At 42.4% G+C, this 27,714-nt stretch overlaps 1 protein-coding gene across 2 annotated transcripts; it reads left to right on the forward strand.

The window, feature by feature from the left end:
* LOC111966611 (neurofascin) lies at positions 1–27,405 on the forward strand. Of its 2 annotated transcripts, XM_023991415.3 has the most exons (28): positions 1–133; positions 484–616; positions 8,585–8,768; positions 9,322–9,456; positions 9,595–9,700; positions 9,820–10,010; positions 10,278–10,400; positions 10,628–10,846; positions 12,033–12,144; positions 13,607–13,791; positions 14,081–14,212; positions 14,376–14,519; positions 15,615–15,726; positions 15,801–15,964; positions 16,086–16,233; positions 17,016–17,140; positions 17,328–17,429; positions 17,589–17,786; positions 17,956–18,026; positions 18,155–18,377; positions 18,609–18,724; positions 18,982–19,192; positions 19,316–19,438; positions 19,548–19,721; positions 19,829–19,960; positions 24,110–24,179; positions 24,927–24,965; positions 25,069–27,405. In XM_023991415.3, the coding sequence occupies exons 4-28, from the start codon at positions 9,381–9,383 to the stop codon at positions 25,322–25,324; spliced, it is 3,552 nt and encodes a 1,183-aa protein (XP_023847183.1). In that variant the 5' UTR covers positions 1–133; positions 484–616; positions 8,585–8,768; positions 9,322–9,380; the 3' UTR covers positions 25,325–27,405. The 2 variants fall into 2 exon arrangements, with proteins under 2 accessions (XP_023847183.1, XP_070300645.1); XM_070444544.1 differs by lacking the exons at positions 19,548–19,721; positions 19,829–19,960.
* Positions 27,406–27,714: the final 309 nt, after the last annotated feature.

Genomic DNA, 27,714 nt, shown 5'->3' on the forward strand with positions numbered 1-27,714 from the left:
GCCTGCCTGCATCTAGTGGCCGTGCCCTCCCTGGTCAGTGGTCAGTCAGTGTAAGACACACTTTGTTTGGGACAGAAAGGCCTTGTGAGAGAGGGAATGAGTGTGTCCGTGCCAGCCAGAGAGAAGACACAAGGTCAGTAATCCCCCGCCTTTCACTCTGTAATAGCACAGATAACAAAATGCATGAAATTATTTGATATATACACTTTTATCCAATTGACATTTTTCCCCCATTAAAGTTGATGTATAAATAAATTACATGTTATGACCTTTGTTTCCATTCAACTGACTTGTGAAGTCTGCCATCACTTTTGCTATCACAATGGACGGAGATGACGTTATCTTTGTATCCCTATTACACAAAGGACACATTATGGTGCCCATTTGACATGTCGTGTGACCAGAGAGTTTGACCTAATTTTGTCCCGCATGTGGTTGGATATAATGCAAAATAAAATTCACAACACTCACACTAACTTTCAGAAGCTGATTGTAGACTGATGTTAAGACCAGAGTAGCTGCTCTGAGTTCACCGAGAGAGCCGCAGAGGAGAAGCACCGTAGCTGCAACTGTAGGTGGAAAGAGACTGAACAAATACAGCAACTTAATTCTCCAGGTAACTTTTGTTTTATTTTCTTGTATTGCATGTCTTTTGGCAATTATGAATGCCTTTTAATTTAAATGCAAGAATTATTGGTGCAATCTTGGTGCAAAAGATTTTCTGCTGCTCATTAGTGACTTCAACTAATAGAGGCTACCCTGTGATTGTTGACTCTTACCTTCACCGTTGTTTATATTTTTGTTGTCTCTGAAGACTTAAAAAAATATATATATTAGATTACATTTATATGTATGTTATAGACCTGAAACGAGAGTTGTGCACATCGTACGGACTGTACCTTTAAGTCCTGGATAGATGTTGAGATCTTATTCCATGACAAGTGTCTTTGTATTACTGTGTATGACTGAGTACTCTTCTAGCTGCTCGTCAGAAGGAATCAGAGGCAGGGTCAAGCTTTAAATGATCTCATCCTCCTTTGAGATGAGAAGAGGGAGGTTCTTTCACTGAATCAGCAGTTTTGTAATGAGACAGCCAGTGAATTCTGTATATACAATATATATTATAATATATATACAGTGTCTTCAGAAAGTATTCATACCCTTTGACTTATTCCACATTTTGTTGTGTTACAGCCTGAATTCAAAATGGATTAAATATATTTTTCTCATACCCATCTACACACAATACCCCACAATGACTAAGTGAAAACATGTTTTTAGAAATGAAATACAGAAATATCTCATTTACATAAGTATTCACACCCCGGAGTCAATACATGTTAGAATCACCTTTTGCAGTGATTATAGCTGTGAATCTTTCTGGGTTAGTCACTAAGAGCTTTGCACACCTGGATTGTAAAATATTTGCACATTATTCTTCTTTAAATTCTTCAAGCTCTGTCAAGCTGGTTGTTGATCATTGTTAGACAGCCATTTTCAAGTCTTGCCATAGATTTTCAAGCTGATTGAAGTCAAAACTGTAACTAGGCTACTCAGGAACATTCAATGTTGTCTTGGTAAGCAACTCCAGTGTATATTTGGCCTTATGTTTGAGGTTATTGTCTTGCTGAAAGGTGAATTTGTCTCCCAGTATCTGTTGGAAAGCAGACTGAACCAGGTTTTCCTCTAGGATTTTACGTGTGCTTAGCTCTATTCCGTTTATTTTTATCATACAAAAACTTCCTAGGCACTTGAAACAGAGCATCCTAGTCCTTGCGATCACATGCATACCCATAACATGATGCAGCCACCACCATGCTTGAAAATATGAAGAGTGGGACTCTCTTGCTTTGTATTCAGGACAAATGTTAATTGCTTTGCCATTTTTTGCAGTTTTACTTTAGTGCCTTATTGCAAACAGGATGCATGTTTTGGAATATTTGTATTCTGTACAGGCTTCCTCATATTCACTCTGTAACTTAGGTTAGTATTGTGGAGTAACTACAATGTTGTTGATCCATCCTCAGTTTTCTATCACAGCCGTTCACCTCTGTAACTGTTTTAAAGTCACCATTGGCCCCATGGTGCCCTTCTTTGTGAGGCATTGGAAAACCTCCCTCGTCTTTGTGGTTCAATCTGTTTTTGAAATTCACTGCTCGACTGAGCGACCTTACAGATAATTGTATGTGTGGGGTACAGAGAGGAGGTAGTCATTCAAAAATCATGTTAAACACTATTATTGCACACAGAGTGAGTCCATTCAACGTATTATATGACTTGTTAAGCACATTTTCACTCCTGAACTTATTTAGGATTGTCATAACAAACAGGTTGAATACCTATTGACTAAAGACATTTCAGCTCTGCATTGTTTATTAATTTGTAAAAATGTCTAAAATCATAATTCCACTTTGACATTATGGAGTATTGTTTGTAGGCCAGTGACACGTGCTCTCAATTTAATCCATCAAAATTTGGAAAATATTTMTATTTAATTTTTTGGTTCCCACGATTGCCCATAGAAGCTGTTGGCATGCATTTAGATGCACTCCCTGTTTTGGTATTGACCTTATTTTAGCTGTCTCTTTTGCGGACATACAGTATTTGCTTTTGATTGAAGATCACAGTTATAATGACAGTCTTGGTAGCCTGATTGTTTATACTTGTCCTTGTTAATTTGATTTTCATGGCACTTGAAATGGTCCAGGCTCAAACCAGGCTTAAAATTCTAACTACCGGTAACAGTCAGGAGAACCAGAGCATTAGAGGGGCAACAGAGCATAAGCACTCCAGCACAGTCCAAATGAAGATGATGCTTAGTATTGCACCTGCCACCTGATGTTACCTTAAGAATACTCCTTTGTATCTGGCAACTGCCACCCCTCCTCCTCACTGGTGTAGGCCTAGTGACGCTGGTTGTGCATTGAGTGATGGGTTGTCTCTGACTCCGTTCCTGAACAGGCAGCTTGTGTAGAGATGGAGAAATCCTCCCACATGCCATCTGCTCCTAGCCAAGCCCTAGCCTCACGTGCCAAAGGGGACCCACGGGACATAGAGACATTGTTGTCCTCACAGAGCTGCCTCCGCCCTCCTCTCGAGCCCTTCATACTGTGCAATCTGGTGCATGGCACTGGTCAGACTGAAACCCTGCTGAAGTCAAATGCATGGGAAGAAAGAGGCCATGCCAAGAGCCAAGCTGAACATACTTTTTGCTTTTGTTTCCTTTGTGAGGGGACTCAAGTTCTGTTTCAATCAAGATGACGTGGGGGGGAAAAGCCCAGATCAGTACAAGTGGATGAGCCATGCTCAAGTTCTATTCTCATTCCTGTGACACTGTTATATGTCTGTTATTGCAGGGGCCTCAGTGGTTGACATCATGGTCATGGTCAGAACTGGTAGTGATCTGTGACTCCAAGCCCCGATTGCAATGGCTCTCCTATCACGACTCAGGATATTTTTATTTAACCTTTATTTAACTAGGCAAGTCAGTTAAGAACACATTCTTATTTTACAATGATGGCCTACCCCAGCCAAACCCTCTCCTAAACCTGATGACGCTGGGCCAATTATACGCCATCGTATGGGACTCCCGATCACGGCTGGTTGTGATACAGCCCGGGATCGAACCAGGGTCTGCAGTGACACTTCTAGCACTGAGATGCAGTGCCTTAGAGCTCTGCACCACTCGGGAGCCCTATGGCCCAGATGCAGACACAGGAGGCTGGAGAAACGGAAAACACGCTGGTGGTGCCCCAAAACAAGAAGAACTGGCAACAGACAGACAGAAAACGCAGGTATAAATACACAGAGGATAATGGGAAAATCGGAGACACCTGGTGGAGGGTGGAGACCAGCACAAGGCAGGTGAAACAGATCAGGGTGTGACAGAACCCCTGGTTGATCGGGGTGTTGGCGGCGGAACTCAGCGATGAGGGCTGGGTCCAGGATGTTCCTAGTGGGAACCCAGCACCTCTCCTCTGGGCAATAACCCTCCCAGTCAACCAGCTACTGGGGCAACAGAAGACGAACAGCAGTGGGGATTTTAGAGATGGGGAAAGGGCAGATAAAGCGGGGGGGAAATTTACGGGACTCCACCCTGAGGGGCAGATCCCGAGGGGAGAGCCATACCCTCTGCCCGAGACGATAGCGGGGAGCTGGGATCTGGTGGCGGTCTGCCTGTCGCTGATACCTGGAGTTGGTCTTAAGAAGAGCGGACCGGGCTCTCTTCCAGCGGTGGAGGGTATGCTGACTTTTTACTCTTGCTCAGGGAAGAGCGAAGGCTAGTAACTGAAGGAACACTCAAAGTGTGAGAGACCAGTGGCTGAGCAGGGACGGGTGTTGCGGACGTACACCACCCACACAAGTTACTGGCTCCAGGTGGTGGGGTTGGCAGAGACGAGGCAACAAAGAGTCGTCTCCAGGTCCTGATTGGCTCATTCCGACTGACTTTGGATTGGGGATTAAACCCAGAGAACTGGCTGGTCGATGACCCAGTCAGGGTGCAGAATGCCTTCCAGAACCTGGACAAGAACTGAAGATCACGATCAGAGACCATGTCGACCGGAAGTCCATGGATCCAGAAGATGTGCTGCACCATAAGCTGGGCCGTCTCCTTGGCTGAGGGCTACTTGGGAAGGGGAATGAAATGTGCGGCTTTGAAAAACCTATCCACAACCGTAAGGATGGTGGTGTTGCCATCTGATGGGGGGAGACCAGTGACAACTTCCAGGGATATATAGGTCCAGGGTCAGTGAGGAACGGAATGGTTGAAGGCCAGCCGGAGCTTGCCGCTGAGTCTTGTTCTGTGCACACATAGTGCAGGCGGCGACGAATGCGAAGATGTCAGGAACCATGGTGGGCCACCAAAAAACATTTTTGGATGAAAGCCAGGGTCCGACGGGAGCCGGGATAACTGGTAAGTTTAGAGGAATGAACCCATTCCAGGACCGGGAACCGGGCCGAATCAGGGACAAACATCCGGGTATTTCTACCACAAAGAAGAATCCTGTGCCGGCAGGGGAGGCAGAAGGACGAATGCTCCCCGCAACCAGAGAGTTCTCAATGTACTCCTCCATGGCCTTGGTCTCTGGGCCAGACATGGAATAAAGCCGCCCCTGAGGCGGTGTGGTGGCCGGGAGGAGATCAATGGTGCAATCGTAGGGATGATACGGCGGAATGTGCATGGCAATGTGCATGGCAGAATGGGCTCCAACCCAGGATAGACCCAGTAGCCCAGTCGATCAGGGGGTTGTGCCTCTGGAGCCATGTAAATCCCAAAACCACAGGAACACGAGGAGATTCAATTAGTAGAAACTGTATGGACTGATTGCCCGACACTCCCAGGTTAATGGGAACAGTATTGTGAGTGACCCTTCCAATGGAGCGGCCGTCCAATGCTCTGGCTTCCATAGAAATAGAGATGGGTTGGGTGGAGAAACCCAGCTCAGATACCAGGATAGCATCCATGAAGCTCTCGTCAGCCCAAGAGTCAATGAGCACCGGGACTTCCAGTAAGGCCCACCAGCGTATTCGTACCTACTGATGAGCCTGGTCTTTTACTGGACAGGTGGATATATAATATCCTGTAGTACCACAATACAGGGAACTGTTGGAGCTCAGCCTGCGTAAACAGTCATTAGGAGACAGTCTAGCCCTGCCCAGCATCATGGGCTCTGGAGGAGACGACGTGCCAGTCCCCGATGATTCCCGAGGGAACTCGAGTGACTTCAGATTCTCTCCGGAATACAGGCACTGGGGACTTCCGGGGTTCTTCGGAGGTGAGGCAGAAACCGTTGATGAGCGAGTGTGGCCGAGAACAGACCTCCTCTCCCTCCTGCATTCCCGTAGGCGCCCATCGATCCTTATGGTCAAGGCTATGAGAGTGTCGAGGTCCATGGGTAACTCCCGAGCTGCAAGCACATCTTTAATTTCCTCCGATAATCCATGAAGGAAGGTGTCAACCAGGGACTCCGTGTTCCAGGCACTCTCTGCGGCCAACATGCGATAGTCTACCGCATAGTCTGCCACACTATGGAAGTCTTGATGTAGCTGAAGTAGCTTCCGAGCCGCCTCTCTCCCGGACACCGGAGAATCGAACCCCTTCCTCACCTCTGCTACAAAATCCTCCAGACGAAGGCAAACYGCGGATTATTGCTCCCACACCACTGTAGCCCAGGCGAGCACCCTTCCAGACATCAGTGTTATGAGAGACACTATCATTGAACAATCTGAAGGAAACGAAGAGGGCTGCAGCTCAAAGATGGGAGAGAAACGCCCGGCAGGCCCCAGGATCCCCAACATAGCGCTCCGGAGGAGGTACGTGGGGTTCTCGGGAAGCCGGGGTAGGCTGGGAAAAGCACCGCTGGTAGCAGGGTTACTGAGCGTCTGGGATGTTTCCGTTATGGCTTGCTGTCCGATAGATAGTCAGCGGAATTGCTCCAGTAATGAGTTGAAACCCTGGTCATGGCATTCCGCCAAGGTATGGAGTCCGTCCATAAGGTTCAAAAGTAGCTCCTTGTGTCTTCTTGCAGGCAGACAGCGTTGTGGAGCTGGTCCGAGTCTGCTGGGTCAGTCATGGCCAGTTCGTACTATCTCGACTCAGGATGTGACCCAGATGCAGACACAGGAGGCATATGTTTTGGTTCTCAGAATATTTATTATAACAAAGAGGCAGTCAAAAGGGCAGGTCGAGGGCAGGCAGGCGGAGGTTCGTAATCCAAGGCAGAGTCAAAAAGGAACTGAACGGCAGGCAGGCTCAGGGTCAGGGCAGGCAGAAAGTTTGGAACGAGGTAAACTAGAAAACAAGAACTAGAGAACTGGAGAAACGGGAAACCGGAGACACCTGGTGGGGGGTGGAGACAAGCACAAGGCAGGTGAAACAGATCAGGGTGTGACATCTCCACAATAAACAGTTTGTTGGGAGTAAAAAATATAATATGACTGTACAATTCAAACAAGTTGTGAAAATAATCTCTTGAGGATATCAATCCATCAGGGTGCACTGCCTCACAGGCTGTCAGCCAGGGCTTGTCCATAAATAAGCCAGATGATTCTTGTAGTTGTTGTATTCTTTAGAAAAAATAGGCAGAGTTAATTAATTGGTTTGGTTTTCATCCTACCCTCACCAGTCGTGTTTGTCCATTTTAGCATAGAGTATAGTACATATCCATGAATTAGTGCTGTGTCTGCATTCCTGGGCCCCTAGCCTACTTGGGTCAGAACTATGTAGAGGCTTAAGACTGCCACAGTAACAGAGGCCTCTTCTAGAGTTCTGTGCTGTTTCTAYAAAAAAGCATTTTATTTTCCTGAAGAGTCCTCCGCTGAACGGCTTTGACCTGTGCCCTTTCTGAGGATGTCAGTCAGCAGAATGATTGTTCTTGCTTGGGTGTACCACAGGAGGCTGGAATGGAGTGAATGGAGTGGTATCAAAGGCATGGAAACCATATGTTTGATGTGTTTGATTCCATTACATTAATTTCTGTTCCAGCCATTACTATGAGCCCGTCCTCCCCAATTAAGGTGCCACCAGCCACCTGTGGGGTGTACTGTATTAGAGTGGTTGAGTATAGAATAGAATGGGATTAGAAAATGCTGATGAGCTACATATTGGAAGGAGACAATAATGGGAAGGTGGCCAGAGTGCAAACAAGTGAAGTGTTTCTTTTTGTTTTCATACAAAAGGAAGTTAATTTGGCCAGAGGGTTAGACACCATAAAATCGCTTTCAACACAATTCACAAACAGACACAACAGACATTGCTTGCTACAAATATGCCTCTGTTTTGCCGATAAAATAGTCATTCCTTCTAACAGCCTTTGTGTTGAGGTCATTTACCAGGGTTTTTTCTTGCATATAAAATTCATTTGAGACAAACATTGCAGTCATACTCTGTTCCCTGGTTTTCAGCAGCCAACAATAAGGCCCACATCATTGATGTCATCAAAACCAATAAAAATGCTAACCATGTGCAGACTATGGGCTGGCTTGTGTTTCCACTGAGTACACAGAGTATTTCTATGAAATTCTTTTTGGCATTGAAATTGCTCAATATGAATAAGCCCATAAGCAGAGTGTGGGACTGCAATAGAGATAAAGCTTTGTTGTTACACAGCTTTGATGTAAATACAAACAATTCTGTCTGGCTTCCCTCATAAGTTTCCCCAGATAGGCATCATCAAATGAGTCAGCATACAAGGTTGTGACCACAGACCATGTATCAAGGCTCTATATCTATGGTTGTGACAACCATCTTTCTTTCCATGCAAATTATGTCATGTCCAACACTCAACAATGTCAATCATTCCAATTCCAAGCAGTGCTCAATCATTCCACTCAAACCACATTTTATTTTCATCTCATTGTTAAAACTATCCATGATACTTATTCACAAATTTCTTTGAACGTATATGTGCGTGTACACGAGAGAGCGAGAGCTTGGCAGGCACAGAGATGTGGGTGGTGAGGGGGGGGGGGGGGCGAAGGGAGCTCATTCATTATTCATGAGATGGGTGGGCAGAGTGCAGAATGGCCATGGCACAGACAGAAACTCTATTACTGAGATGTTCACTCTGCTCTGCCTCTCCAGATTCCTGCTATTTGATTGACCAAGGAAACAAAATGTACTGATTGACCACCAAGGATTTGATCTGTTTACGGCACTAACTGGACATTYGAATTGTGGAGAAACTCAATGCATTGGAGTGTCATGGAGATGATGGGGAAGAGGGAAACCTCATGATATTCCACTTGAAGGATTGTACTTATGAAAGGTAACGCAGATGTAATGAGCTAATGTGTTCTAACAAGAGGCTGAAAAGTTCTGATAATTGTTGTAGATGAGTTGATCAATGAGTCTGATCAATGATCTGTTTTGTTACACTTTGTATCATATATATTTATAACTAACAGGGTAATATAGTAGTGACATATTAATTACATTATAACAATGTATTTCTTTGGGATTCAAGTAAGTATATACAGCAACTAACAAAAGCTTTATTAATGTAGTCCTGTGGAGGAGGTAAGTTTTTCATAATGGCTTGAGACTGGAATTGAGTCCTGGGCATGTGTTGCGTTGGTGGATCTATTGTTTGGAAACAGTGACAAAGAGACTCTGTCAGAGAATGTGACAGCGCAGACTGTTGGGTGGGACAGAGATTAAATACTGCTGTTTGGATACTAAATGGCATTTCATTTTATTTTGTTGTTTTGAGCTAGAAAATATTGTCTTACAAAGCAATTGGTCCCATAAATGTCATGAAATGTAATTTAATTTGATTTCATTAAACATTTTAATTGCTTAATCGGTCACTTATAAAACAGTTCCTAGATAAAGGCGTCCGGCAGTTCAACAGGATCGGTGAAGGTCATTCACTGGAGAGATGGGGATGCTGGCCAGATCCACTCTATTACTACTGTTATGGCAAGGACTGTCTGCCATTGACGTCCCACTGGAAAGTAAGTCAATACAACCTATTGTGTCCCTGCAATATGGTGATAATAGTGTACAGTGCTGTATATTGTCAAATACAGTATGTAAATGAATGTACAATCCTAATGCAATCAGGTCTTTCATTTTGACTTGTCAACCTACAGTCAGACAGCCCCCCACCATTATAAAACAGTCGTTGAAGGATCATGTCGTGGACCCCAGAGACAACATGGTCGTTGAGTGTGAAGCCAAAGGCACCCCTCACCCAATGTAAGAACTGACAAATCAAAAACACTTTCTTTATAGTTCAAAACCATATAAAAATTGTGAGTAGCTGTAGTACAACTCTTTTAACTACTTTAACCAAATTACTTGCCTTTATCCCTAAGTTTCTCATGGAGGCGTAATGGGAAGTATTTCAATGTGGCACGGGACCCTCAGGCCTCGATGAGGAGACGTTCGGGGACGCTGGACATCTATGCCTGGGCTGACCCGGAGGCTTATGAGGGGGAGTACCAGTGTGTTGCCACCAATGAGCATGGCACTGCATACTCAAACAAGATCAACCTACGCATCTCTAGTAAGCTGCCACTCAATTCAGGCTTTTGAGTCCATTGTCACAGAGTACATTCGAAAGCTAGGGCCTCAAACCTTGAAAATGCTCAACTTTGGTGGCAGAACCAAGCAAAGCTTAAAGGGACAAATCCGTACAAAATCTAATTTTGCCAGCCATTTTCAGACCTCAAAAGTGGTCTTATGTTAAGATAAGTCCATATCCCGGCAAGATTCAGCTCTCTGTGTTAAATGCCACTAAACGCATCCTCTTAACCCTATGTTTTCATGTCAGGGGCCCCTCTGTGGCCCAGAGAGGTGTTGGAACCGGTAACGGTGAGTGTTGGTCTTCCTCTGGTCTTGGACTGCAGCCCTCCTCCAGGCCCTCCCAAACCTGAGACATATTGGATGAGCAAGTGTGAGTAGGCCTACCTCCTATTCTCAAATCAGAAGTACATCATGTCTAGGAATGGCATTGATATTCTATAATTAATGACAACCACCTTTCTCTCGTTCAGAACTGATGAGCTTATTTTGTTCATGTTTTTGTAATATGGCACTTATCCCAAACATTATCTGTATTTATCCTATCAACTCCAGATGACCTTACCAGGAAATGCATAAATAACTTTGTATTTATTTCAGGTTCATCAGGGAGACCTTTCAACTGGCCTCACCAGCCCCACCCCCCAGTCATGCTGCCTATCAAACAAGACCGTAGAGTGTCTATGGGGGTGAATGGAGATCTCTACTTCTCTAATGTCTACGTCAATGACTCTGCCACCGACTACTGCTGCAACGCACGCTTCCCTTTCAAAAACATCATCCAACAGAAGATGCCTATTACCGTAAGAGTCCTTACAAGTGAGTATTGGTATGTAGCACAAGGGATGTTGCATCATTTACTTAACTTACCATGTACTAACTGGCCTTCCTCATTAAACTGTTGCTTTGGTTTGCCCCACATTGTTTTATTTCAGACTATCCCTAATACGACTCACCATAGCTCTTCTCCGATCTTACTGACCTAGTGCAGTGGTGAGTGTGTGCTCTGCTTCTTTTGTTGTGTTTAATTTTTACTAAGTATACTGTCAAGAATGAACAACCCCCTTGTCTTAACAACCTGACCCTTCTTTAACATTGGTCTGCCTTGACACACAGTCTTTAGGCCCATGATGAGTTAGGCACCACTGTTTTCCGTACCCAGTGTAAAGTACCAGTCGTAGTCAAACCACAGTTATAGTACATGCTGTCAGGATATTTAAGTGAGAAAAGTTCTAACCATAGACTTAGATAGACATTGCGTCATTGTATCTGTCCCATTATGATGTCTCTGAGAACACGGGCAGCGTCATTGAGGCCATCTCCACTTTGAAGTGGTCAATTTTCTTCTTCTACTACTTCTATGAGTTGGCAAACAAACTGAAAGAGTGCACACTGCCACCTAGAGTGTGTTGTTGGAACAGGTATAAAGCCAAGGTTGGCGATTTACTGCCAACTGCAGTTATGGAATGTTTCCTCACAAGTATAATTCATTGGCTGATCCCTCCTGGTGACCTGGATGGAATTATATGATCTTTCCTTAAAGGTGCAATATGCCGAAATCGCGCCGCCATTTCCTGGTTGCTAAAATTCTAATAATTTGCTTAATTTCAGTTTGTGACAAAACAAGCACTCGGGGTTTAGAGAATCATTGTACCATCTAAACCGCTGTGGAATGTATTTCCAATAACCAAAAATATTGTATTTTCAGCTGGTGTACAAAACCGGAATCATATAATTAGGGGAGAACAGATTTATCTCTTCTTAGACTTGCTTTCAATGAGAATGATAGATCTATAACTCACATTTCAATGTGAATTGGGTCAGGTCGCCCAAAAAGTTACAAATTGCAGCGTTAACCCATAGGAAGTCCCACCCAGTTGACGACTTCAAAATGGTGAAAGTCCATAATGGTGCTTTCCATTCTAAAACGGGCTTTTGTGTTAAAGAGTTCTCTATCTATCTCTGTGGTTCTAACTCTGTGTGGTGTGTTGTGTTTCCTCCACAGCCCGCATGGTGTCTGAGGCCGCTCCCACCTTCCTGTCTCCAGCCGGGAGGTCCAGCTCCCAGACTGTTCTGCAGGGGGAGGAGCTGCTCCTCGAGTGCATCGCTGCTGGAGTGTGAGTGATCCTTGGTCGTCACTAGTTACCACATGCACAAAGTCATAATTATGGCTAAACCCCGCCTGTTTAAAAAAATGTATTATTAAAATCTGATTTTTCCACCTGACCTTAAATCAAGACCAAAATGCAAATAGTTGTTTTCATGAATTTTTACGATATAGCCATGATCCTCTCAACCACAAACTTTTTGGGACATTCTTTCCCTCGGCAAGTCAGTTGAGAACCACTTCTTATTTACAATCGGTCCCGTGTGGCTCAGTTGGTAGAGGGTTGTGGGTTCATTTCCCACGGGGGGACCAGGATGAATATGTATGAACTTTCAAATTTGTAAGTCGCTCTGGATAAGAGCGTCTGCTAAATGACTTAAATGTAAATGTTAAATGTACAACCACGACTTGACCAAGAGGCCAGAAAAATAACACAGTAAAAACAGAAACATGGGACAACACAATAGTTTAAATATAGGAGTACCAGCAGTGCTCGAATTGAGAGGGTTTAGAAAAAAGGGCAAAAAGCGCGGCACTTTTTAATTTAAACATTTGAAGGGGGAAAAATGGATCCCGATTAAAAAATGGATCCTAAACGATCTATAACAATGCTTTTCTCCATGAGGCTAGGAAAATAGATCATGCTGCAGACATTATAGAGAAGAAAAATACATGTTTAGAACTAAACATTGATTGCATGGTGCTAGAAAGAATGCACTTAATTGATTGTAGAATGTTATCGATGGACACAGCTTTATAGAATCAAAACATACACAACTAAAAAAAACTAGAACTCGAGACCAAATCATTGCTAATCTCCCCCGCGGCAGTCAAGCAATTGAATTCCGCCAAGAGTCGTTCACAATCTATTCCGGTTATGGCCGCAACTAGACCTCGTTTCAAAATTCAAATGTATGTTTAAAAGTCTCAGTCACAAATGGCAGCTCCAATAAGCCCCTTGTGGTGAACAAGAGACTTGTACAGTATCATGATGCTTTCGAGTTATCGTTTTTAGGGCCCTGAATTAAACAAAACCAACTGTTAGTGGTATATTTAACGTACTGTATCTCAATTAACAATAATTAAAATAGGACCAAATGCAGGCTCCGGTCATATTTCACACATATCTGTTTAATTTATTTGGTCTTTCACCATAGCTAATCAAGTCAGGGGAACAATTCTGATTCCTTATAATGGGCAAAACATATATGGTAATGAATGTGCTTATTCTCCATACTTCTTCTACTATTCCACTTCCCAGTTTTGCCGGTGCAACTACTGTACTGGTTTTAAGCTATGTCCTGGACAGTGTTGTAAGTCATAAAAGGCTACATTGAAATGCCTCAAGTATCTTGTTTTGTACTATTACTACTTCAAACCAAGTCGTCAAATTTTGAATGTTCGTTCAACACATCCTGAATACACCTGACTTGTGATTTTATTTGGTTTTAATTATAATTACCATATAATAGTCCAACCCCTGTCATCACATGGACCAAAGATGGAGAGGAACTGGACACGACCAACATGAAGGTGAAGAACTACAACAAGTTACTGCAGATCCCTAAGGCCTCTTTTGAGAACTCTGGTGAATACACGTGCACTGCCACAAACAAGATTGGATACCTGGAACACACCATCACTGTCCGGATCAAAGGTTAGCCAATCATCTACATCACGTCATCCTTCATCACACCAACACACAGATACTGGAACATATTCAGCATATTTACTCTCACAAGGATTTCGATTTGAACTTTACATTTCACTGTTTGATTTCCCGTGGGAGGAAATAGCCCATTGGTTTGATATTCAGTAGTTTGATATAGCCTGGACATGGTTACTTGTCCTTGTATGGGGTTTGATATTACGGAAATATTTCATATTTATGTAGATTTATGTGATATGATGTTTGTCTTTTTCTGCTGACCTGATCTCCATGACAGCGGCTCCGTTCTGGTTGGAAAAGCCCAGTAACCTGGTGCTTGCCCCAGAGGAGAATGCACGCTTAGTGTGCCGCTCTGACGGCATCCCCCGGCCCAGTATCCGTTGGTTCATCAACGGAGATACAATAGAGGGTAAGCAGTTAACCTAAGCACACTTATAGATGCCACTCACATTTTTCAATAATGATATGAAAAATATCAGCCATTTTGTCACTTAATTGAAAAGGTTAAATGGTAAAGTAAGTTGAACTACTAGGAAATAATAGTTTACCTCTTCTTCTCCTATCCTTTCCAGATGCTACTCCAGTACCAAACAGGGAGGTGTCAGGAGACACAATTACCTTCCGCTCTGTGACTGTGGCGAACACTGGTGTTTACCAGTGCAATGCCTCTAACCAGTATGGCTACCTGTTTGCCAATGCCTACATCAACGTACTGCGTAAGATATCACATTTGTTTGCAGAAAATAACCCTAAACCTCTTTATCCATTGGCATATGTGTAAATGCAGATATTAGGTCATCATTGCAGGATTCTAGTGTGATACAGTTTCGTTTTCTGTTCCTCAAGATGCAACACCAAGTATTTTCAGAGCCACGTATGTAGAGATTTGTGCCAACAGAAATGTTATTTGAATTTCAGAATATTTGGATATTGAATTTGAATGTAATATTTTTGAATTTGTAATGCACAAATGTAATCATTGAATTCATGAATCGAATTTGTATTTCATGATTTGAAACTGAATTGAATGAATATTGCATTCAGTTTTAAAGTTCAATTTCAATTTAATAGCATATTTAAATGCAATATTTATACTGTAAATATGGTAGATGGTAGATATTGCATTCATTGTCTGTGTATCAAGTTTACAAACCATAATTTCAAGTTAATCAAAGTTTCATATATTCAATGCATTCAAATTCCGTTTTCAAATGCAGTTCTCTAAATTCAGATTCAAAACCAGATACAGCATCCTGGTACTTTCCCAGCCAGGAAAGGTAGAGGAGAACAAATAGAATCAAACTCTCTGTGGTAAACAGAAACCTCTGGCCGTTTCTGAAGCCAATGTGGCATGTTGAATTTATTTTCTACCTATGAACATAGAGAGTTGGATTCTATCTGTTCTCCTCTAACTTTCCTGGCTCGGAAAGTACCAGGGTGTTGTCTTTGGTTTTAAATCTGAATTTAGAGAACTGCATTTGAAAACGGAATCTGAATACGTTTGAGAAGTTGAATATATGAAACTTTGATAAACTTGAAATGATAGTTTGTAAACTGGATATGCAGTCAATGAATGCAATATATACCATATTGAAACTGAATGTATAAATATTGAATTTAAACGTCAATTTGTCATTCATTCAATTCAGTTTCAAATCATGAAACAAAGGATCAATTTATAAATTTTGTGATTTAATTTGTGCAAAATTCAAAATTATACAATTTCTGTTGGCACTAAAATCGCTCCACAGCCAGGAATGAAGATAAAAAGTATATGTGAGTTGTCTAATGTCTAATTTTCTTATCTGCAGATGCAAAGCCACGTATCCTTAGGCCTAGGACTGATCTGGTGAAGGTCATTGAGGGCAGACGCGCCTGGCTAGACTGCCGCTATTTTGGCTCGCCCGTGCCTGATCTGCGCTGGTGAGAACATGTTTATGATGCTCTTCTCTCGTGTGTGTATGCATGTGTGTAACTGACTACCTGTTTTTTCACAGGTCTAAGTATGGACTGGGCAACCTGGAGGGGAATCACTTTAAAGTACACAGCAACGGGACACTACAGATCAGAGGCACCCGTATGGATGACCAGGGGACATATGTGTGTATTGTCAGCAACAAGGAAGGACGAGATGAAAACCAGGTCAAACTAGAGGTCAAAGGTGAATGCCTAATAATAGATTTACTGTAACACTTTGCTTCTGCATGTCGTTCAATCTAGAGTTACACTGTTCATGGATCACATTGCAGGTGTTCTTGTGATCCTTATCCTCTCTTTTTCAGAGTCCACCAAAATTCTCAAACGCCCAGATAATATGAGAGTCCTCCGGGGGACTGATGTCCGGTTGGAGTGTAAGGCCCAACATGACCCCACGGTCGCCATCACCACCACCTGGCTGAAGAACAAACAGTTCCTCATCATAGGCTGGAGGTGAGCCTGAATATGACTACTTGTCCTTGTAACCATTGTAACAATGGGGTTATAGTTATAGCTAACCAGTGGTGTAAAGTACTTAAGTAAAATTACTTTAAAGTACTACTTAAGTAGTTTTCTTTAGGTACTTTACTATTTATATTTTTGACTACTTTTACTTTTACTTCACTACATTCCTAAAGAAAACAATGTACTTTTTACTTCATACATTTTCCTTTACACCCAAAAGTACTCGTTACATTTTCAATGCTTAGCAGGACAGGAAAGTGGTCCAATTCACTCACATATCAAGAGAACATCTCTGGTCATCCCTACTGCCTCTGATCTGGAAGACTCACTAAACACAATTTTTTTTTTTGTAAATTATGTTTGAGTGTTGTAGTGTGCTCCTAGCTATCCGTAAATAAAATAAAAAAACAAGAAAATTGTGCCATCTGATTTTCTTATTATAAACCATTTGAAATGATTTATACTTTTACTTTTGATACTTAAGTATTTTTTTGTAATTAGATTTACTTTTGATACTTAAGTATATTTAAAACCAAATATTATTAGACTTTTCCTCAAGTTGTATTTGTCTGGGTGACTTTTACTTTTGTCATTTTCTACTCAAGTATGACAATTGGGTACTTTTTCCACCACTGTAGCTAACATCAAATGAACAGAGTTATAGTCTATATCTGAGTATAACTAAAGGCTAAATGGTGAATAGTTCAACTGAATTTTGTCAAGATGACTTCGTAATAATAACAGTATTGTGTCCTTTTAATTATCTCCAGGCTGTCGCTGGATGAATCAACTCTGGTCATCACAAACGTCAACAGAGGAGACGAGGGCAATTACACCTGCATCATCAAGACTGAGATGGACAAGAACACTGCCTCCGCCCGCCTGGTGGTGATGGGTAGGACTATAACTTGACACTTAGTTAACATACATAGCTACAGTACATACACTGTGTTTCAGCAATTGCATTACATGTTATGTAATGTTAACTACATTGCATTATGTAAGAGTAGCAGATAGAGACTTCATAAGCATGCTGTATGTTTTTGGAATTTGCATCAAACGTTTCCTTACCTTCCTCCCAGATCGTCCAGACCCCCCTTCAAACTTGCAGTTGTCGGACCCCTTTGAGCGCAGCGTCAGGCTTACCTGGACCCCTGGAGATAGCAATCACAGTCCTATCAAAGGTAACAGCTCTACCCTACAGTCTACACCTCAGGAGCAGGACATCCAGAGTAAACATAGGCCTGGATGCAGGCCACGTATACACCATAGTTTCATTGAAATAGTCAGTTAGCTACCATCAACTGAAGGAATCAGTGTGTTCTTCTGGGCTTTTCCTCCAGAATACCTGGTGCAGTATGATGATGACGACTGGTTACCTTTCAAGTGGAGAAACCTTTCCACGTACCCTGGAAACTTGAACTCTGTCATTCTGCAACTGTCACCATTCATTATCTATGAATTTAGGGTCATTGCTATCAATGACATTGGTATGAGTAAACCCAGTCGCTCGTCAGCCAACTTCCAGACTGGTGGAGCACGTGAGTATTTCATGCTTGATGAGTTTGATAATGTGTTTTGAATAATTAATTTCTCATTGGCTTCATTAATTGTATTGAACAGGAACATAGCTGACAATTATCTTTCATATTAAAAAACTTGGACAATGAGCTTTCCCAAAATAATCTGTGTACTTGCTATGATTCTCAGCTCCAGACGCRATCCCTAAAAACATCCAAGGAGTGGGAACATGGAGAAACAACATGATGATCAGCTGGGAGGTGATACATTCAAAGTGTTTTCAAAAGCTAATTCTCCATTCATTCATTTATAACTCAATGTTTATTCAATGAAGAATAACAACTTTTATTCAGTACAATTTAACTTCTGTGTCTGGTATGGGGAAAAGGCACTAAACAACAGAGAGTGGAACGGTCCCCACCTAAAGTACTTGGTGTGGTGGAAACGGAGGGATTCCAGGGAGGAGTGGAAGAACGCTACCACTTGGTGGTGTAAATACTACATCTATGACACAGACACCTTCACACCATATGAGATAAAGGTCCAGGCTGTCAATGACTTTGGGATGGGKCCAGAGTCCACTGTCATCATAGGCTACTCTGGAGAAGACCGTGAGTATGACCACCCATCCCTTCCTGCAGATACAGAGACACTTTTTTATATACATTTACAGGTAGCTATAGACCTAGATCGATCCATGCCATGCCATGCCATGAATTCATGGATATTTATTGTTCACACATAAAAACTGATCTTTGTCATGTCTATACCTAGTTGACATTTAGCCATACCATAGTTAGCCATACCGTAGTGAATTACAACTTCCTTCTGGTGTCTCTCAGGTCCCACTGCTGCCCCCCTCAACCTGCGTGTGTCCAGGATAGAGGCCACTAAGGTCACCGTGCACTGGGACCCCGTGGCTCGCAGCAGCATCATGGGAGAACTGAAGGAATACAAGGTCAGACTAATGGGAATAGGTGGCTTGTTAAGTTTCTGGTTTTCAATTCCAAGTGTGACAATCTATTCTGACAAGTAGAGATACAGGCGAAATTGTTATTCATTAGGAAAGAGGTGGAGGAAGAGCCCTTCACACACTGGCTGCATGAATGAATGAATGAATGAATGAATGAATGAATGAATGAATGAATGAATGAGGGAATAAACGACAGAACAAAAGAGGAAACGAATGCATGTGCTGTGTCCCCCCTATCCCAGGTGTACTTCTGGCGAGACAGTAGCCAGCTGAGGTGGCTGAGTGTGAGCAGGGCCATGAAGTCTAAAGCCTTTCCAGCCAGCGGGCCGCGTCTCTCTGGTGTCCTGSCGGGACTCATCCCTTACAGCAACTACAAGATGTACATAGTGGTGGCCAACAACCGATACGAGGGACATCCCAGTAACACCATAGAGTTCTCCACTCCAGAGGGAAGTAAGGAAAAGCATTGTGGTGCTGTATTAGATGTGGCAGACACTTTTTCTGTCAGGGTTCTTTTCCTAATCATGTATTTCCCAGTGTTTATTCTCAGACTTGACCTCTGATCTATGTCTGTAGCACCCTCTGCTCCAAGATCCTTCAGAATCCAGCAGAGACATTTGGACATGATCTGGGTGGACTGGGACACTCCTGCAGAGCCCAATGGCATCGTCACCGGATACATACTCAAATATCAGACAGGTAGGAAGACTTACTCATAAGCCAGGTGAGCAAATAAGGTACAGTATCTACAGTAAGTACAGTAGCTGCATGTCTCTTAATGGCTCCCTACTGTGCACTCTCTCTACAGTGAATGCAACTCAGGGGGAGGAATTGCACGTTGAGCAATTTCCCCCAAACACCACCAGTTTTGCTGTTCGCCGATATGATCGCTACACCCGCTATAGATTCACCATAGCAGCACAGACTAGAATCGGGGTAGGAGAATGGTACACAGAGGAATCACCCCATTATACAACTGAAGGTATAACACTGCAGGTCAATCAGAGCACACAATTACAAGCCATTAAACATCCACATATCTGCAGATTTGATCATGACAATTAATCATGTGTGGGTGTTTACATACAGCTTATGCTCGGGAGCAGGTGGACCTCTCCACTCAGGGCTGGGTAATTGGTGTGATGTGTGCTGTGGCTCTCTTCGTGCTCATCCTGCTGGTCGTCTGCTTTATCAAAAGGAGCCGAGGGGGCAAATACCCAGGTACTGTAGCAATACTGTAGTCCACAAGACTTCTCAATTAAAGGACTAACATTCTTAGATGGAGAGACAGACCTAATACTCAGTGGCATGTCCAGGGGGTGCCCTGAAATCTGATTGGCCACCCCAGTGGCCCCCTCAGAAATTCAGATCTGATAGGTTGTCTCAGAATATATTGATAATTTTTACCAAGAAAAAGAACCGACAGCAAGATTCATCGATCTCACCGGAGAAAGCATCCGAGCAAAACAGTGCCCCTTTGTCTTAGTATGTGTAGCCCATGTATCTGATGCTGTCTGGACAAAAAGAGTTCAACTGAATGCTTTCAACCGAAATGTGTCTTCCGCATTGAATCCAACCCCTCTGAATCAGAGAGGTGCATTGAATCCAACCCCTCTGAATCAGAGAGGTGCATTGAATCCAACCCCTCTGAATCAGAGAGGTGCATTGAATCCAACCCCTCTGAATCAGAGAGGTGCATTGAATCCAACCCCTCTGAATCAGAGAGGTGCATTGAATCCAACCCCTCTGAATCAGAGAGGTGCAGGGGGCTGCTTTAACTGACATCATCGGCACCCGGGGAGCAGTTTTTGGTTAACTGCCTTGCTCAAGGACAGAACGGCAGATTTTTCCACCTTGCCAGCTCAGGGATTCAAACCCTCAACCTTTCAGTTACCGGCCCAACAATCTTAACCACTAGGCTGGGCTACAGATACTACAACAGAGGGGTGCTGTTTGCCTCACTCAGATGCTTTCTCTAGTGAAATAGATTCAGCCTCTTACGAATTGACTGGAAAAGTATGAAACACAGACCGTCATGAATAAGAAATCATTATACGTTTCGTTTCTTTTTTATTGTACATTTTTTGAGGGAGGCTGGCCAAGTTTTTTAAGTGATTTGTTTGACAATCAGATGACAACATCATGACTAGTTGTGTTCATGACTCATTAAAAGGTAATCCATTTTTACAGTTAAATTACATGTCTTTACTATAAAGAAGGGGTCCCCAATTACATTAAGCCGTGGGTCAATTTGTTTCCTTGAGCGCATGGTTGTGGGGCCGAAACATACAGTGGATTTGWAAAGTATTCAGACCCGTTGTTAGGTTACAGCCTTATTCTAAAATGTATTAAATAGTTGTTTTCTTCTCATCAATCTACACACAATACCCCGTAATGACAAAGCAAAAACATTTTTTTATACATTTTTGCAAATGTATATAAAAAAATATAAAAYAAATAATATCACATTTACATAAGTATTCAGACCCTTTACTCAGTATTTTGTTGAAGCACCGTTGGCAGCAATTACAGCCTTGAGTCTTCTTGGGTATGACACTACAAGCTGGGCACACCTGTATTTGGAGAGTTTCTCCCATTGTTCTCTGCAGATCCTCTTAAGCTCTGTCAGGTTGGATGGGGTACTTCGCTGCACAGCTATTTTCAGGTCTCTCCAGAGATGTTTGATCGGGTTCAAGTCGGGGCTCTGGCTGGGCCATTCAAGGACATTAAGAGACTTGTCCCGAAGCCCTTCCTGCATTGTCTTGGCTGTGTGCTTAGGGTTGTTGTCCTGTTGGAAGGTGAACCTTCGCCACAGTCTGAGGTCCTGAGCGCTCTGGAGCAGGTTTTCATCAAGGATCTCTCTGTACTTTGCTCTGTTCATCTTTCCCTCGATCCTGACTGGTCACTCTGACAGAGCTCCAGAGTCTCCCAGTCTCTGCCGCTTGAAAAACATCCCCACAACATGATGCTGCCACCACCATGCTTCACCATAAGGATGGTGCCAGGTTGCCTCCATGACGCTTGGCATTCAAATCAAATCCAATCAAAGTTTATTTGTCACGTGCGCCGAATACAACAGGTGTAGTAGACCTTACAGTGAAATGCTTACTTACAGGCTCTAACCAATACTGCAAAAAAGGTGCTAGGTGAACAATAGGTAAGTAATGAAATAAAACAACAGTAAAAAGACAGGCTATATACAGTAGCGACGCTATAAAAGCAGCGAGGCTACATGTAGACACCGGTTAGTCAGGTTGATTGATGTAGTATATACATGTAGATATGGTGACTATGCATATATGATGAACAGAGAGTAGCAGTGGCGTAAAAGAGGGTTTGGCGGGTGGTGGGTGGCAGGACACAATGCAGATTGCCCGGTTAGCCAATGTGTGGGAGTACTGGTTGGTCGGCCCAATAGAGGTAGTATGTACATGAATGGTTCGTCGCAGGGCATAGCAGGATTTCTTGTAAGCTTCCGGGTTAGTGTCCCGCACCTTGAAAGTGGCAGCTCTACCCTTTAGCTCAGTGTGTGTTGCCTGTAATCCATGGCTTCTGGTTGGGATATGTACGTACAGTCACTGTGGGGACGACGTCCTCGATGCACTTATTGATAAAGCCAGTGACGGATGTGGTGTATTCCTCAATGTCATCTGAAGAATCCCGGAACATGTTCCAGTCTGTGATAGCAAAACAGTCCTGTAGTTTAGCATCTGCTTCATCTGWCCACTTTTTTATAGACRGAGTCACTGGTGCTTCCTGCTTTAATTTTTACTTGTAAGCAGGAATCAGGAGGATAGAGTTGTGGTCGGATTGACCAAATGGAGGGCGAGGGAGAGCTTTGTACGCGTCTCTGTATGTGGAGTACAGGTGATCTAGAATTTTTCCCCCTCTGGTTGCACATTTAACATGTTGATAGAAATTTGGTAGAACTGATTTAAGTTTCCCTGCATTAAAGTCTCCGGACACTAGGAGCGCCACCTCTGGGTGAGTGGTTTCCTGTTTGCTTATTTCCTTATACAGCTGACTGAGTGCGGTCTTAGTGCCAACATCTGTCTGTGGTGGTAAATAAACAGCCACGAAAAGTATAGCTGAAAACTCTCTAGGCAAGTAGTGTGGCCTGCAATTTATCACAATATACTCTACTTCAGGTGAGCAAATTCTAGAGACTTCCTTAGATTTCGTGCACCAGCTGTTGTTTACAAATATGCACAGACCCCCCCCTCGTCTTACCGGAGTGTGCTGTTCTATCTTGTCGGTGCAGCGTATATCCCGCTATCTGAATATCCATGTCGTCATTCAGCCACGATTCCGTGAAACATAGGATATTACAGTTTTTCATGACCAGTTGGTAGGATATTCGTGATCGTACCTCGTCTAATTTATTGTCCAATGATTGCACGTTGGCGAGTAGTATTGACGGTAACGGCAGCTTTCCCAGTCGCCTTCTCCGGGTCCTGACCAGGCATCCGGCTCTTTGTACTCTGTACCTGCGTCGCTTCTTCTTGCAAATAACGGGGATGTCGGCCCTGTGGGGTGTTTGGAGAATGTCTTGTGCATGTTCCTTGTCGTAGAAAAAATCTTCATCTAATCCGAGGTGAGTGATCGCTGTCCTGATATCCAGAAGCTCTTTTTTTGCCGGTAAAATATGGTTGCAGAAACATTATGTAAAAAATAAAACATTATGAAACATTATGTACAAAACAAATAACGCGWAAAAAAKCACATAATAGCACAATTGCTTGGGCGCCTGTAAAACTGCTTCCATTTCTTCCGGCACCATTTTAAGCCAAAGGCCAAAGAGTTCAATCTTGTTTATCATGGTCTGAGAGTCCTTTAGGTGCATTTTGGCAAACTCCAAGCGAGCTGTCATGTGCCTTTTACTGAGGAGTGGCTTCCGTCTGGCCAGTCTACCATAAAGGCCTGATTGGTGGAGTGCTGCAGAGATGGTTGTCCTTCTGGAAGTTTCTCCCATCTCAACAGGGAGACTCTGGAGCTCTGTCAGAGTGACCATCAGGTTCTTGGTCAACTCCCTGAACAAGGCTCTTCTCCCTGATCAAGGGAAATGCGCCAAACCTAAGCTGAAGCATTTCACGCATTCAACCATCCTAATTATATTGATTCAATTCACCTTGCATTGAWTAAGGTTCAAAATGTTATGGCCGCCTTAACTGGGTCTGTGCCCCACCATGGCCAACCCATTCAAAATGTTCTGGACACGTCATTCCTAATACTATAGTTAAATCACTAGCATAAAGCTTCTGATCCCACAATTGCACTAAACAATCTAATGGATAGGATACATTTACCCCAAGTATGCATTGCTTATATTATATTTGGTCAAAGTAACAAGACAGAGATTTATATTTTCAGTACGGGACAAGAAAGAAGTGACATTGGAGCCAGTGGATGACAAAGATCAGGAGGGATCATTTGACTATCGGTAAGCAKTATAACAGAACTGTCTGAAAATCAACTGAGAAAACCTTGACTTGAGATAGGTATCAGTGGTACCAATGCAAGGTTTGTGTCGGTCAAAGTAAACCACATATACCATGTATAATAATTTTGTGAAGTATTCCTCATCATGTCAGTTTCCTTTTAAGACAGATATGGTATCTAAATAATTCCACATGAACAGTGATCTACAGTCATATAAACATGTATTCATACTGTAATATGTCATGGTAATAATATTCAACATTGAAAAAAAAGTTTTTTTAATTCCCTAACAATATTGTACCATTTGGTGTTGTCATTATTTCAGAATATTGTATTTTTCCTAGTAACTCCCCAATACTCCCCAATTGATCTCTCTATTCTGACTACTAATGTTTTCAAATTTTCATCCTTGTTCTTTTCGCCTTTGGACTACTGAAGGTCTCTGGAAAGGTATGATAAGACTAACACTGACAAGTTTACACCATGTACACCATTTTTACTATATTATTTTGTATTATTTTACTTATATATTGACTTTATTTTTATAACCAATAATCAGAAATCTGAACAACAAAAAAACAACATAAAAAAGGTCTGTGTCTGCAGTTCAACGTGTTGTCATTGTTGAAACAAATGAATGGTTTAAGTGATTTGATTGAATGATCAACCATTTTAGGACATTTTATAGCAATGTTCTTCAACACTCGCTCTCAACACAATTCCTAAACAATCTATTTTAATGTTTCAGGATAAGTCGTGTCACCACCATTCCCTACTCTGCCCGACGGTAAATATTATAACCAGTTAGTCTAGAACTGTATGCAGAAAGCTGTTAAGCCATAACCACAGCTCCTGAAGCATATCCTCTGATATTGTCCTTTTTCTTCCAGGGAGGAAGAGACTAAAGTTGGCAGGGGCCAGACGACAGTAGACACCATGATGAAACGGACAGATAGTGACGACAGTCTGGTGGACTATGGTGATGGACAGGAGATTGAGTTCAACGAGGACGGCTCCTTCATTGGCCAGTACACTGGACACAAGGAGAGGGATGACAGAGACACAGAGTTCAGTGAGAGCAGGAGCCAGGAAGCCCACTCKCCGATGGCCCACTCCCCCATGAGCCCCATCTATTCATTTGCATAAGGAAACAAGACGTACAATGGGTGTTACACTCAGACTGGGTCCGGAATGAACATTGCCCACTAGCGCCTCTATAAACAGTTGTATACGTGAATCAGACTGGGTCTGGAATGCCCATTGCCCACTAACTGGGGGACACAGGTGTTCCCAAGCAAATCCACCATCTTCTTCAATCCAGGCACACAAGATGATGTGGTTGGAGCCTGGTAGTGTTCCTCTATTCTCATGCTCTGCATTGACACTGGGTTGGTGCTGTAAATGCAATACAGCAGCAATTTAACAAAAATATGAAGGTTATAGTTACAGTCTGGTTACAGTTACATTTATGAAGTTGTAAAAAGTACATGCTTATCAGGTGTATTTTGTAGGTGTGGAAGTGCATGCGTAAATGTTGATGTGCGTGTGTAATATTCCTACTAATGGAGAGATATTGACTGCACATTAGGCAGAGGGATACATTGATAAGTTTATCATGTTGATAAAAGCAGTGACACCTGGTAGAGAAACTATTTATATGATAAATATTATTTATATGATGATTTATATGACAGTGGGAGAAAAATCTTAATTAACGATTCACTGCTAAGTCACTGGTTTAGGCCTGGCAGGATTGCTAAGTATCCTTTTAACTTTATCTCTACCTGATGGCAGTAAATATAGTACCACCTTTAGGGCTCTGTGCCCTTGACTTGTTTGTCTGTTTGTCTAAACATTGATCTGTGAATCTTGGCTGATGTTGGTATGATGACACATTGTCATTGTGTACACACATTTCAGGACTGTGGGCTGCTTCAACATCTTTCAAAGCTAGACAGATGTCATCTGTAGCCTTGAAAATGTCTGGACAGCAAATTGTCTACTTTTGGGTGTGAGCAGGAAGTGTAAACACAGACATATCCGTAATATCCCTAAACATATCCCTAATCAATGTCTCTAGGACCATACTGTACCTTGTTTTCCCCTGTGCACTTTTATTTTTAGGAATTTGTGTAATTGTAATGTGGTGAGCTACAGTATTTAGAAGTTGTAAATGCTATGATATTATTTAATCATTTATTTACTTTCTGCTTATTAGTAATGTTCCTTGTGATTTTGACAATATTAACTGATAGAGATTTACCTTGTACTCATGGTACTCTAATTAATACACAAATAGATTAAAACACTGTTCTAATGACATGAAATGCTCAAGGCCAGCTGCATTTTCCCATCATGAGTAATAGTGTTGAAAGTACAATATGGAGGAGCAGTAGTACAGTATCATCATGTTCTCAAATGATATGGTGCACACGGCATACTGTATATTAACCTTCCAGTCAGGGACTATGAATCTGCAACATCGTCAGTAACATTAGTGGGGGAAAGCTGCCAGGTGATTCAGAGCTGTAACAGACGCCGTATTTCAGCCATAATTTAGTTTTTTTAACTGGCACTTGTACAATGCCTTCAGAAAGTATTCACACCCCTTGACTTTTCCACATTTTGTTGTTACAGCCTGAATGTTAAATGGATTAAACTGAGATGTTGTGTCACTGGCCTACACACAACACCCCATAATGTCAGTGGAAATGTTTCTTCAAAAAAATAATTAAAAATGAACATTTGAAATGTCTTGAGTCAATAAGTATTGAACCTCATTGTTATTTTAAGCCTAAATAAGTTCAGGAGTACAATTTTGCTTAACAAGTCACATAATGAGTTGCATGGACTCTGTGTGCAATAATAGTGTTTAACGGGATTTTTTAATGACTACTAAATCTCTGTACGCCACACATACAATTGTCTGTAAGGTCCCTCAGTCGAGCATTTCAGTGAATTTCAAACACAGATTGAACCACAAAGACCAGGGAGGTTTTCCAATGCCTTGCAAAGAAGGGCAACTATTGGTAGATGGGTAAAACATGTAAAAGCAGACATTGCATATCCATTTGAGCATGGTGAAGTTATACATTACACTTCGGATGGTGTATCAATACACCCAGTCACTACAAAGATACAGGCGTCCTTCCTAACTCAGTTGCTGGAGACGAAGGAAACCGCTCAGGGATTTCACCATGAGGTCAATTGTGACTTTAAAACAGTTACAGAGTTCAATGGCCGTGATAGGAGAAAACTGAGGGTGGATCAACATTGTCATTTCTACACAAAACTAACCTAAATGTCAGAGTGAAAAGAAGGAATTATATTCCAAAACATACATGCTGTTTGCAATAATGCACGAAAGTAAACTGGAAAAAATGAGGCAAAGAAATGAACTTTACGTCTTGAATACAAAGTGTTATGTTTAGGGCAAATCCAACACAACACATCACTAAGTACCACTATTCATATTTTCAACATAGTGGTGGCTGCATCATGTTATAGGTATGCTTGTCATCGGCAAGGAGTAGGGA

The sequence above is a fragment of the Salvelinus sp. IW2-2015 genome, linkage group LG7 (genome assembly GCF_002910315.2).
Source record: "Salvelinus sp. IW2-2015 linkage group LG7, ASM291031v2, whole genome shotgun sequence".
Taxonomy (NCBI): Eukaryota; Metazoa; Chordata; class Actinopteri; order Salmoniformes; family Salmonidae; genus Salvelinus; species Salvelinus sp. IW2-2015.